Raw genomic sequence first — 13,115 nt, 5'->3', positions numbered from 1 at the left:
AGGGAGAGAGAGAGAGAGAGAGAGAGAGAGAGAGAGAGAGAGGCATGAGAGCTTGGATCCCAGAAGGAAGGGACCTCAGCATTCATCCAGGCAAGCCCAGACTCAAACAGGATTCTCCTCTAAAACACACCCAACAACTGGCCATCCAGCCTCTGCTGGAAGACCTTCAGGGAGGGGGAGCCCCCCTGTCCGCAGCAGCTCATTCTACTTTTATCCAGATATTTCATTTTCTAGCACTTTACCTTTTGAACATTACAGGTAGGTAAGACTGACCAGAGGAAGAAGAGGACCTATTATTTGATTGCTGTGGGTGCTTCCAGTGGGGGAATTTTCCTCACCAAGGCAGATCAGACTATGAATGCTGGATAGTCTTAGGGAGTTTCTTTGAGGCATGGAGAGGTTAAGAGCCAGTAGGTGCCAGAGGCTAGCTCTTTCTGATCCAAGTTTGGCTTTCCAGCCACCATATTGTACTGCCTGGATACAGGAACGCAGCATAATTTTCTTGTGGCCCTGGAGAACAAGTACAGTTATCACCATCACCACCATCATCATCACTGCCATCATTGCCACTAGTAAGGTTAGTTTAGAGGTTGGGTGGCTCAGTGGATAGAGTTCCAGGCCTGGAGTAAAAAAGATACGAGTTTAAATGCAGCCTCAGACACTTAACTAGCTGTGCGGCCCTGAGCAAGCCAGCCTCAACTCCTCATCTGTAAAATGGGGATGATAACAGCACCTGCCTCCCAGCTGTTGTGAGGATAAGATAAGATTGCAACTGTAAATCTTCATAAAATGTAAAACATTGCATAAGTGTTAGCCATAACTGAAGCAAGGCTATTTGCTTCACTATTGGCTCTTGCATGAATTATATCTCTGAGCCTGGGATCTTGGCCTTTAGAATTAGAAGATATAGGGGTGGCTAGGTGGCACAGTGAATAGAGCACCAGCCCAGGAGTCAGGAGGACCTGAGTTCAAATCTGGCCTCAGACACTCAACACTTACTAACCGTGTGACCTTGGGCAAGTCACTTAACCCCAATTGCCCCTCCAAAAAGCAAAAACAAACCAAAAAAAAAACCCCAGAATTAGAAGAGATAGAGGTCCTCTAAGCTGTGCCTGAATAAGAATCCCCCCTTTTACACAAAGGGGGAAACAGGTCCAGAGAGAAGAAGAGCCATCATACAGGTGGTAAGTGGCAGACCAAGAATTTGGATCCAGTTCCTGTGACTACAGGAGTTGCTGCCTGTAGCAGCAAGCACCCCAAGAGTCCTCAGGGTTTGCAGCTACCACAGGTTCTTGGATCTGCTTTGTTAAAGGAAAGCAACTCAAAATGGGTTAACAAGCTTACTTTAATCAGTCAGACATATATCGTTTACCTTATTCAGGAGAAAAGGTCAGCACCCTCAAAGTATACAGGCATAATTATCAAGACAGAAACATCAAGTAGACAGATTTCCAAACTGTCCAACCATTACATCCATACCCAGTCAACATCTGGGTTTCCACATTCTGGGTTTTTCAAAGCCGGGGGACTCTCAACAACGGCTTCCCAGAATTCAGATCAAATTACAGAACACTTCTCAAAGTGAGTCCCAAAACAAAGCTACACATCAGGGCTTATATAGCCTTCTCCTGGCTCAGAGAATGTAACAACCTTATTGACCCACTGGCCAATCAAAAAGTATCTACTGAAAAACAAGCCTCCCTCCCCAGGCTTCTGGTGCACTTTAGCCTAGGGGCAGGGAAGATCTTTTAACATTTACATTCGAATTACACTGCCCCAGTTTGGGACTTTGGGCCCTTGAGCCTGGGGGTGGGGGTGGGGTAACTGAGCAGCCTGAGCAGCACTTAGCAAGTGCCTAGCACACAGTAGGAGCTTCATAAATGGTTGTTGACTTGACTCCAATGAGGCCCTGGCTTCTTCTTGGTGCTCTCCTTGAGATTCTCCCTTCCTCCCCTTCATCAGAATTCTTTCTCTTCATCGCATTCACATTTTGTTCCTATCCTTCCTCATCTTGGCTTCCACATAGTCATAGTCTATGGGATGCTGCCCATCCTTCTGAACCCTCTGAAATCTGCCCCCCACAGTCCAAGTACATGGCAAACTTCCCGGCTCTCTTGTTCTCTCACTCCCCCTCCCCCACATCCAACCCTGCCATTTCGGCCTCCACATCATCCCTCACATTGGATCCCTTCTCTCTCCTCACAACTTCTTGCCTAAATTATCACTACTATTGGTAATGATAATTGGTCTCCCTTCCTCAAGCCTCTCCCTTCTCCAATCCAGCCTAATACTTCTTTTTGTTGTTTGGTTGTGTCCAACTCTTTGTGACCCTATTTGGGTATCCTTGGCAAAGATACTGGGAAAATTTGCCATTTCCTTCTCCAGATAATTTTACAGATGAGGAAACTGAGGCAAACAGGGTCAAGTGACTTGTCCAGGGCCACACAGCTAGAAAACGTCTAAGGTCTGACTTGAACTTCAGGGCTGACTCTTATCGTCTGTGCCACCTGGCTGCCCACACCACTACTCAAGTGATTTTCCTTGAGCTCAGATCTGACCACGTTACTCCACTTCCCAATAAACTCTAGTGGCTCCCTATTGCCTCTTTGATAAACTAGAGACTTCTCTTCTTAACTTCTGAAGCATTCCACACCCTGCCCCTAATCTCCCTTTCCGGCCTCATTGGCCATTACTCCTGGTCCCACACTCTGTGATCCAACCATACTGGTGTTCTCTCTGATCCTCACGCTCAGTGTTCCATTGTCAGTCTCCAAGACTTTGCCCTAGTTGTCCTCATGCCTGGAATGTGTGCCCTCCTCACTGTAACCTCTCAGAATCCTTCTCTTCCTTCAAAATGCAGGCCTGGCACCACCGTGAGCACAAAGTCTTCCTTTCTTGATCCTTCCAACTGCTAGTACCCTTCTTACCAAGCTCCCTTGTCTTTTAACTACTTTGTGTGTTCATAATCATTCTCTTTCTATTCACATTGTGTGTGTGTGTGTGTGTGTGTGTGTGTGTGTGTCCTGGTTATCACCCTCCTCGAGAGTAGGAGTCATTTCATACATTTTATTTGTATCTCCAATACCTGCCACACAGTAGGTGCTTAATAAATGCTTATTGGTTGATCACAAGAGTCTAAGATTGTGGGAAACAAAGGAGAGAATTCTGTTTCCACAGAATTAAAGCTTCACCCAGCTCTGAGTGATAGTAAAATATAAGTCAGAGGTGACTGGTTCTAATCAGAAAGCAGAACCCAGCTTCTGATCAGGTAAAAGGTCAGAAGCTTGTAGGCAGACTTGATGAGCTATTTGAGAGGGAATCTATCAGGAAGGAGAACACAAAGTAGGAGGTTTGGGGGGGTTGCATCTGGCCAAGGGACAGCAAGGTGGGAAATTCGTTCCTACTACAACCACCATTTTGTCCTGGATGGTGACAGTCAGGCTCCCTTTGGAAGGGGAGTGTCTTTGAAGAAGGCTCTCCATTTTTTGAAGGACAAAATCATCACAAAGACAAGTTGAGGAGTGATTAATTAGTGGCCATGATTTTGGTAGAGCAAGATCTTCAAAAGATTTCTGCGTAACTGAAGTTCCCCATAACTATCCAGCTTCTGTGGTAGGCTAGATATGCTGCTTTTTTTTCCCCCAAGTTGCCTGTCTTACAGTTACATATTAATATCACTTCTGTTTCTGCTTTCTAGGATTCGGGTAAAGCAAAGGGCTTCCTCTGTTTCCCAGATTTTCGTTTGTAAAAATTCTACTCCCCTTATCCCTTTCACTGGTGTCTTTGGTGGGATCAGCTCAGACTGCTCTTGTGAGAGCTAATTGTTCAGTTTTCAGTGTAGATTCAGAAAGAGGCAAACACTACAAATCAGTGTCTGATTTATTATCTTGTGGATTATTCAGTCCTTCCCCAGGTAGGGGCCCTGCTCCCTGGTGATCACAATCATTTTCCTCTGCCCTGGAACTTTGACCTAGAACTAAGTAACAGGTAATGGAGTTCCCTAATGATGCAGGTTGCTGAGCCCAGTACTAGCACAGGTGACCCCTGGAAGCTCTTTCTGACCAGATGTTCAGTCCCTTTACCATCCCTGGGTTTCAGGCACTCCCATTGGCTGCCATTACTACTCAAAGGCAGATGATGAGATCACCCAATGAAATAATATAGAGGGAGAAGAAAGAGACAAACCTCGGGGGACACCTACAGTTATGGGTATGACCTCAACAAAGAACCAGCAAAGGAGATTGAGAAGGGGCAGTGGGATGGGTGGGTAGAGGGAGAACTAGGAGAGAAAGCAGCGTGCTAAGAACCTAGAACCTAGGAAGGGCACTAAGGTGAGACTGATAGGCAGTGTCAAAAGCTTCAGAGACAAGGAGGAGAATAAAACTGAGCCAAAGCCTTGGGATCTGCATGGGTCAAGGGACTTCCTCATCTGAGAGTGTTCTATACTCCCTGGGCTCTTTATTTTTTATTATTTTGTTTATTTTATTAATTATTTTATTATGTAATATTTATTTTATTATTGTATTTGTGATATATTTATATTATTTTGTTTATTTTATTATATATTATTTTATATTTGTGATAATACTTATTTTATTATTATATTCCTCATATAATATTTATTTTATGTTATCAGTTAATGGCGATGAAACAGGAGGTCCAGCCCCCAGCTTTACGATTTCATTTATACTTATTAATTTATTGGTACACCCCCAGGATTCCTCTATACCTCGTTCTCCTACAGTGAGGCCCACGTGTCCTGGGGGACTGTAGTCAGTTGCCGCTGTCCTGCGGGTGGGGGGGAAAGAGGGACCTTCCACTGCCTTTTCCCCAGAGCCGCCGCTAGAGGGCACGTCCCGGCAGAGGGGACGCTTCGCGTTTCGGCCTTTTCTGTCCTTTTCCGCACCTCGTATCGAGGAGCTTCCTGGCGGGAAAAAAAAAAGTTTCCCGTGTCTGGGCGCGCGCAGCTGTGGCCGCCATGGAGCCGGGGCAGCGGGAGGAAGAGGCGGCGGCGGAGGAGGACCAGCAGCAGTTCACGTTCATCCAGGTACGGGAGCGCGGGGCCCCGGAGCCCGGCCGGCCTGCGTCCGAACGGCCCCGGGGCCTTCTCTAAGGCCCAGCGGGCCCCTGTGCTGGGGCTAAGGGCACGGCTGTGACGCCGTTGTCTCGGCCTTCTAGGCCCCGCCTAGTGCTTACGTTCAGTGCTGTACGCCAGCTCCCCGGCCTGTTCTCGGGGCCCTCCCCGCCTCCTGCCTTCTGTGCGCTAAGCTTTCTTTCTGCCCTCACATCCTAGAACTTTATGGAGGAATGATTTGATTAATTACGCACAGTTTGGCCAGGCCCACCTCGAGTGCTGCCCCCGAAATCTTGGTAGAAAGCGTTTTTGTGCCCTGGGACGTGTGGACCAGCGCCGCCCCGCGCTTCCTCCGGAGAGGAGGCCGTGTGGTCCATTCACCAGCATTTCCATAAGGAATTACGGGCCCTGGCCGGCCCCAGAGGCGCCGTGGGACCTGCCCCGCATCTGGAGTCGGGACTGCCCTGGGCACTCAGCCGCAGCGGGCCTCGGGTGAGCCCTGGCCCAACTCCCGGCATCCTCCTGGGGCCCAGGCCCGCTGGGACGCGGGAGGAGGCGCCTGCGAGCTCGGGGATGGGCGCCCGCTCTGGGCCTGGAACGGCCTCCGCGAACGGAGGCTTTGACGGGTCACCTGACTTGTCCGAGGTCACCCGGGTGGAGGCAGGATCTGAGCCCGGGTCTGGTGATTCCCGGGAGAGGAGCAGTGAGCAATGCGGCTTTGGTGACAGCTCTGCCCAGCGTGTGCTTCACCCGAGACTGAGAGCTGGGGCTGAGGAGGGGCCCGACAAGCCGGCCCGCATGTCCCCTGCGCCCATTTCCTGGGGACACGCCTGTCCGGGCCTGTCCGGGCCTTTCCGGGCCTGTCCGGGCCTTTCCGGGGTTAAGGTCCTGGCTTGGCGGGACTCAGTTCAAGGGCACTCCCTGGACATCCCCTTCCACCTTCAGAAGCTCAGTCACTTGATGCCGTGGGCACCTCTCTGCACCTTGGCTCCTTACTTTGAGGTTTGACCCAGGGTGCGATGAGAACAAATGGTGCCCTTCCCCATGATGGTCGTGCCCCCATGAGCCTTCTGTTCTCCAGGCTAAACGTCCCTGGTTCCTACAGAGGCCCCTTGGACCAGAACCCTACAGAGCAAAGCAAAGCAAAGCTGCCCCCCAGTGACAGGACCATAGAACAGAATGTCAGCCGGGCAGGCCCTTAGAATAGAGGGTGGCAGAGCCAGGAGGGCCCTTAGAATAGAGGGTGGCAGAGCCAGGAGGGCCCTTAGAATAGAGGGTGGCAGAGCCGGGAGGGCCCTTAGAATAGAGGGTGGCAGAGCCGGGAGGGCCCTTAGAATAGAGGGTGGCAGAGCCGGGAGGGCCCTTAGAATAGAGGGTGGCAGAGCTGGGAGGGCCTTAGAAAGTCCATCATCCAAGCTGAGATTTCCACACTGACTTATGTCTTTAACAGTTGGGTCCCTAATCTTAAGATCTAGCCCATCAAGCTTAGAACACAGGGTTCCTCCTGTTTCTAGAGAAAGCCAAGCAGCTGGCATGAGAAAGTGACATGTGACCTGCCCTGAATGCCCATATAGGAGGGATGTTAAAGTCTTTTGGGGTCTCCTTGGCTCCCCCACATCGCCGTCTGCACAGACCCCGAGCCTCCCAGCCGCTCCATGCCCACCAGTCAGGGCCGGCTCCACTTTCTTCTCCAGATCTCAACGTCACTGTTGGCTTTAGAGAAGTCCAAACAGGACCCAGAACAACCATGGATTTCTTCTCTGTGTCCGTCCTCCTTGGGGATCTGTGTCTGAGCGCCTCCATTCAGGGCTCTTGCTCATTATAGCCCCAAATTCTCGACCTCGCCGCATGGGACCGAGGGCTCATTGCCGAGCGGGCATCTCCTCGATATCCCTTATGCTGTGTCCTCCTTGCTCAGTACCTTGCTAGCCCAACAGACGAGAGACGCTTGCCCTCCTGCGTCCAGGCCCCCGTTAACCTGCCTCCCCTTTCCCCTCACAGACTCTCAAGGGAACTGTCCCTTCCCCCAAGGTTTCCATCATTTCCTCCCCACTGGTGACAGACCCGGCAAAGATCCTCTCATTGTTGGCTCCTCCAGCTCCTGAAAGCTGAGATTATCATGAAGGCAAAGCGGAGAGGTTATTAGCTCCAGAAGCAGTCTAGATAACCCCCCATGTCATGCTTCTGCCAGGCTAGACACTCGTGGTGGCTGCCGTGTGTACAGAGAAGAGCCCCTGTTGAAATAGCGCTTTGAGGTTACAGTGTGTCATTTTATCCTCAAAAGAGCCCTGGGAAGGGAATGAAGTCAACAATCATTTATTGAGAACCTACTGTGTGCTGAGTGCTGGGGATGCAGAGAAAGGCAGAAGAGGGTCCCTGCCCTCTGTGTCTAGACATAGGAGGCGGGCTCTGCCTCAAGGGGATCAGGAAAGGCCTCCTGCAGATGGTGGAGTTGTGGCTGGGATGGGGAGGAAGGCCAGGGAGTCAGAAGGGAAGTGAGGGAGACCGCCAGGCCTGGCAGAATTCCCACGGGCCTGGGGTTGGAGACCAGCTGGCGCTGGGTCACCAGGGGCCTGTGCTGGAGAGGTGGGACAGAGCAGGAATGAGGAGCTTTGAAAAGCAGAGGATTTTACTTTGTCATCCCCACTGTTTTGGGGTAGCTTTTAAGTTTTGGGCATTTTAATGTAGAAATGTTTTGCATGACTTCACATGTACAAAGGGTATGATATGGGGAGGGGGTGGAGGAAGAGAGAGAATTTGGAACACAAAAATAAAATTCAGTTAAAAAATTAAATTGAAAAAAGTTGTAATATGTTTAGGTAGCTCAAAACTGCTCCAAGGCTTCACCCCCACCTCCATTTGAGCCCAGAGGTGATGGGTAAGTGCTTATCCGCATTTTGCAGATGAGGCAAACAGAGGTAAAGAGACCTGCCCAGGGCTACAGGGCTGGATCTGGTCTCATTCCTGATTCCAGGTGCCGTCTTCAGCCACTGTACTAGCTGGCTGCTCCAAGATGAACACATCCCTTCTGTTTCTGCCTTGGTCTGCCTTTATCACAAAAGCTGGACAGGCTCTTTTAACCGTGCCAGCCCTTCTGCCGCGGGCTTCCCCCAGAGCCCTTGCCAGGCAGGGGCCTCCTCCTGTCCAGTGTTAGTAGTGCCTGGGAGGCTCCATCAGAGCGAGCCCTGGTTCCTCTGGCCAGAGGGCAGGCCCACATGCAGTCAGCCAGGCCAGGGGCTCAGCAGGGCCAGGGGCTGCAGCCCATGCCTCTCTTCACTGCCCTGGAGCTGCCTTCCATATGTCACAAGTGGAAGTACTGGGGAGCCGGTGTTCTCTTTGCTCCAAGCTGGCCTGCAGCAACAGCAGAGGTGGGCCAGGTGAGCCCAGGCCTACTTGGACAGCCCTTCTTCCCTCTACAGCAGGTGCCTGTTGGGTGGTCCTGGTGGGAAGCCCCTTCCTGTCTGGGAGATCTCAGTCAGCTTTTACTGTTGCTTCTGGTCCTGCCCTCTAGGGCCAGACAGAGAAATCTAGTGTGACTGCCATGGGTTAGCTTTTCAGACGCTCAGAGACAGTGACCACGTCCCCTTGTACCTTCCTTCTTTTTTTTTTTTTTAAAGCAATCGGGGTTAAGTAACTTGCTCAAGGTTACATGGCCAGTTATTTCTGGGTGTGGTGCTGAGTGTCTGAGCCCGGATTTGGTCCAGGTCATCCCGACACTGGAGCTGGTGCTCTTACTCGCTGAGCCACCTGGTCGCCCCCCACCTTCCTTCTTTAGGATAAGTGTCCCCGGGTCCTTCGGCTGGGCCCCTGCAGCCTGTCGACATTGTCTCTCAAATGGGTCTCCAGGGAGGGCAGACATGTGGTGACAGGACAGAGGACTGTGACAAGCTGTCACTTCTCTGGTTCTTGGTGTTAGCACCAGAGCCACCTTGCTCCTCTGGTTTTCAGAGCTCCACTAAGATTTCATTAGCTCTCCTGGATTCCATATTACATTGCTGACTTAACAGCTGATGGTCAGAATCTGGCCTCAGACACTTACTGGCTGTGTGACCCTGGGCAAGTCACTTCACCCTGTTTTCCTCAGTTTCCTTGTCTGTAAAATGAGCTGGAGAAGGAAATGGCACATGGCTCCAGTCACTTTGCACTCAAAACCCCAGATGGGATCCTGAAGAGTCAGACGGAAATGACTGATGCCCATTTAGTGCAAAGGTCAGAGGGCTGGGCCTGGAGTCAAGACCTGAGTTCAAATCTGGTCTCTGACATTTAGTAGCAGTGTGGCCTTGGGCAGCTCACCCGACCTCTGTCTGCCTCAGTTTCTTCATCTATCAAATAGGGATGATAATAATAGTGACCTCCCTCCCAGGATTGTTGTGAAGATGAAATAATATTTATAAAGCTCTTCTTTGCAAACCTTAAAGCAGTGTAGAAGTGCAAGCTGTTGTTACCCATTCCTCCCCTCTCACACTGGCGAAGTTTATATTTTGAACCCCAATCTAAGTTTTACTTTTTAGAATCTCATCTTGGCGTCTGAGGCAGGCAGGATCTCAGGTCTTCCTAACTGCAGGCCTGCCTCTCTATCCAGTGCCCCCTTCATGGAAAGGGCCTCAGAGAACCTGGGCTCTGTTCCCAGACCCTGCTTCTTGTGAACTGTGGCCCCAGAGCATTCACTGCACCCCTGGGCTCTGACTCTTCATCTGTAACGTCGGTTCCAGGCCTCCTCTGGTCTCATCTTCCACCACCGTGGCTGGATGGGTTGAGCCACGTTGGGTTCACAGGGAGTGGTTTGGGGTAGAGCCTGTCGTCATGGGGCATCAGCCCTTCTTCTCTGCCGGCTCCTCTGCTCACCTCAGTCATCTCGGCCAGGAAACTCAGTCCCCAAGTGACCAGTGCTGTGGTAGGGGGTCAGCAGGACGGGGCCTTCTCCCTGTGTCCCATGGACAGCACTGAAAGAAGCATGCGTTTCTGCTGGCTTTCAGCCCCACGTTCAAGGACCTTGTGTCGGTCCCTTGGAGCCTTCCTGAGCTCTTTGCTCTCCCCCACCTCCCCTGATCTCATCCTGTCTCTGCTGACCCCACCCCACTCCCACAGCCACCCAGGTACAGACCTTTGGCACCTCTGACACTTCTGACACGTGACCTTGACACTTCTCTGCTCCAGAGCCAGCCTGTTGGGAGTAGCCCTGCTTCTGCTCGGGCTTTTCTGGCCCCACCACCGTCTCCCAGGCTAAGTGCCCTCCTCCACAGCTACCCCCAGAGAGCAGGCTCCTCTCATTCTTTGTAAATTCAGATCCTCAGCACCCCGCTCAGTACCTGACATGGCACACTGTAGGAGTGTAACAAATGCTTGTGGATGGATTGATGGGCCTAGATTTGTCATTTACTGGCCTGTGTGCCTATTTCACCCCAGCAGAGAGTAAGCCTCCTGAGGGCAGGAACTGTTTTTTTGTCTAGAGCTCCCTAGCCCTTCCCAGAGCACCGAGCCCCCAGGAGACAATGAACACACACTTTGGATCCAACTGAATTAAATCCCCCTGGAATTGTGTCTTATGTTTCAGAAGCTGAAGGCGAGTCTCCACTACACGGTGGGCTTGATGTGCCGGGAAGCGGCGGATGCCAAAGGTGTCAGGTTCACCAAGCCAGCCATTGCAGCCATATCTGAGGTCACCTTTCGGCAGTGCGGTAGGTGACTTGGGCCACTCCATGCCGCCACTTGCTTCAGCATTTCCTTTTGAAAACAGGCTTTGTGTATTGCCTTTCTGGTTTGTTTGTTTTTTATCTCAGCTCTCCCCGAATTCTGACCCTGGAATGTTTTGTTTCTTTTTAAAAATTAATTTCATTGATGACCTTTGTTTCTATATCACTGTTGTCTACCTCTTACCCCAACCCTTTCTTGAAACAAAGAAAGTCAGTTAAGCAAAAACCACATAAAAGCAGCGAGTAACTAAGCCTTTCTGCATCCCTAGTCCCCCACCTCTCAGCGAGGAAGGGCTGCCCTTATTCTGACTCATTATTCTTCTGCTTTAAAGGGAGAGGTTGGGCTAGAAGTCTTGACTTCCCTTCTGATCCTTTCTGCTGTCCTCTTCCCACCTCCCACCCTAACCTTCCTTTTCATTCCTTCTTTACTGAGCATGTGATTTTACTGGTGCAGGGAGCCCCCAGTGAGGAAACTCCTTCAGCCAGTGGGTACTAAGGGGTTAAGTAACTTGCCCAGAGTCCCACAGTCACTCTGTGTCTGAGTTAGGACTTGAACCTAGGTCTTCAGCTTTTGAGTCTGCCCCCCTTCTTTAAAAAATTATCTTATTGAGGCCTTTTTTTTTTTTATAGCTATTTTTTTTAACAGACCTCTTGCCCACCCCAGCAGACACAGTGACCTCATCTGGACAGGGATGCCAGATTCCTCCACCTCCCAGCTAAGGGCCAGGGCAGAGGGGGTAGCAATGATGGCTCCCAAGAACTGTGACCCCCTCAGGAATCTGGGGAGGAGAGTCAGGGCTTTGTGAAGCTTGGTTTTTTCTGTTGACTTGTCATTGACTGGCTCCACTCTGGTACTTGCTGTAGGGGCTCTAATTTGAGGTCAAGCAAAGCTCCATATTTGGGATCAGTTCTGAAGTTAAAGAATGGTTTTGTTTAATTATTAGAAACCAAAGGTACCGAATTAATGGAAGATTTGCAGGGGTAAAGGGAGCTGGAAGAGATGGGGCCTCAATGAATGAGGGCGATGAGAGAAGCGGTGATCGCGCCTTCTTCACCCAGCGTATTAGTCACTGCACAAGTGACGACAGACATTACAAATGAACTTTTCATCTCTCTGAAGCAAGATTGAGGATAATGGTGGCTAAAATACCTCTCCTTTCTCCTTTAGAACATTTCGCCAAAGACCTTGAGATGTTTGCCAGGTAGGTGCAGGAGGGGGTTTTGTGGATTCTTTGTCTGCCCTTTTGTGACTGCAGCTGGCTGGCGCCTGCCGCTGGCGGCTGAGGTTCAAGGGGGCCTTCCGCTCCTCAGTTGTGGGGGCCTCATGTCTCCATCCGTGAAGCCCCATAATTAGTGTCTGCTTTCCGTCAGGTGGAGTCAGCCACGCTTTTGGCGACGACGTTTTCATGAAGTCGTACAAGTGTCTGTCGCAGAACAGAAGTTACCTGATTGCAGATTCAGTGGAGGCGTGGGCTGAGGGGCCTCTACACCATGTGCACAAGGGCTCTTGGCTCCTGATTTCTCCTCCACTATTCTCAGAATGAGGGTTTCAAGCACTTTGAAACCTTGTAGGTGGGGAGAGAAAAAGAAAGACACAAAAGGAAATTAGGTGGGACGTGGAGAAGCTCTCCCCTGTGTATGTGGGGTGTAATTGCCTGCAGGTGTGGGGGTGAGGACGGCTTGATGCCTGCTGCTAGTCAAAGGCTTTCATTTGCCCCATTTGTTAAGAGTAAAAAACAGCTCTTGCAAAGTGAGGGACCCGCTTTCATCTAGAATTGCTTTAGCTTTTACAGGTGATTTATGCTCATCTCTTCAATTAGTACCTTAGGTAATTGAAAACAATTGCCATGAATTGCTTTTATGAAGCAATTCAGATGACTGAGGCCTGAAAGGGCTAAAGCTTTCTAATTTGCCAGTGTTCTGATTTGGTGCCAACCTCTCCCTCCCCCAAGCCCTCCTCTTACCTCTTTGTTTCAGTTAGGAATGTTCTGAATAAATTAAAGCACCAGGTTCCCAGAGGGCAGACTTCAAACACAGTCCCTGTTCCTACATTCCTTTGCCCTCTTAGAAATGTCCATTGGCTTCCAACTCTGCCGTGAGCTCATTCAGCAAACCTTTCCTGAATACCTACTGTATGTGGGGGACAGCCAGGAGTACAAAGAGAGAAATAGCAGGGGCCCTGTTCTGAGAGGGAAGGAAAGTGGGAGCACAAAAAATGATGGTGAAGAAGAGAGTAAAAGCCAAGGAACGAGGCCTTGCAGTATTATAGACAGGAGAAATTGGAAGGAAGAGAGGAGGGAGGAGAGGGAGAGACAGAGAGAAGAGAGGGAGAGACAGAGAGAAGAGAG

At 50.5% G+C, this 13,115-nt stretch overlaps 1 protein-coding gene across 1 annotated transcript in view; it reads left to right on the top strand.

Annotated features, from left to right (window-relative positions):
• Positions 1 to 4,890: 4,890 nt before the first annotated feature.
• The window catches only part of CENPS (centromere protein S), a 12,872-nt gene continuing 4,647 nt past the window's right edge, over positions 4,891 to 13,115 (top strand). Inside the window, exons 1-3 of the mRNA XM_069079416.1 lie at positions 4,891 to 5,047; positions 10,629 to 10,752; positions 11,936 to 11,969. Coding sequence (XP_068935517.1) covers positions 4,979 to 5,047; positions 10,629 to 10,752; positions 11,936 to 11,969 — 227 coding nt within the window. The 5' untranslated portion in view covers positions 4,891 to 4,978. The remainder of the gene's footprint in view (positions 5,048 to 10,628; positions 10,753 to 11,935; positions 11,970 to 13,115) is intronic.

Source organism: Petaurus breviceps, unplaced genomic scaffold (assembly GCF_028583685.1).
Source record: "Petaurus breviceps papuanus isolate PSGF00001 unplaced genomic scaffold, PetGlider_PUasm1.0 91041, whole genome shotgun sequence".
In the NCBI taxonomy this organism is placed as follows: Eukaryota; Metazoa; Chordata; class Mammalia; order Diprotodontia; family Petauridae; genus Petaurus; species Petaurus breviceps.
The sequence above is the reverse complement of the archived record's forward strand: the minus strand, read 5'-3'. Positions and strand labels throughout refer to the sequence as shown.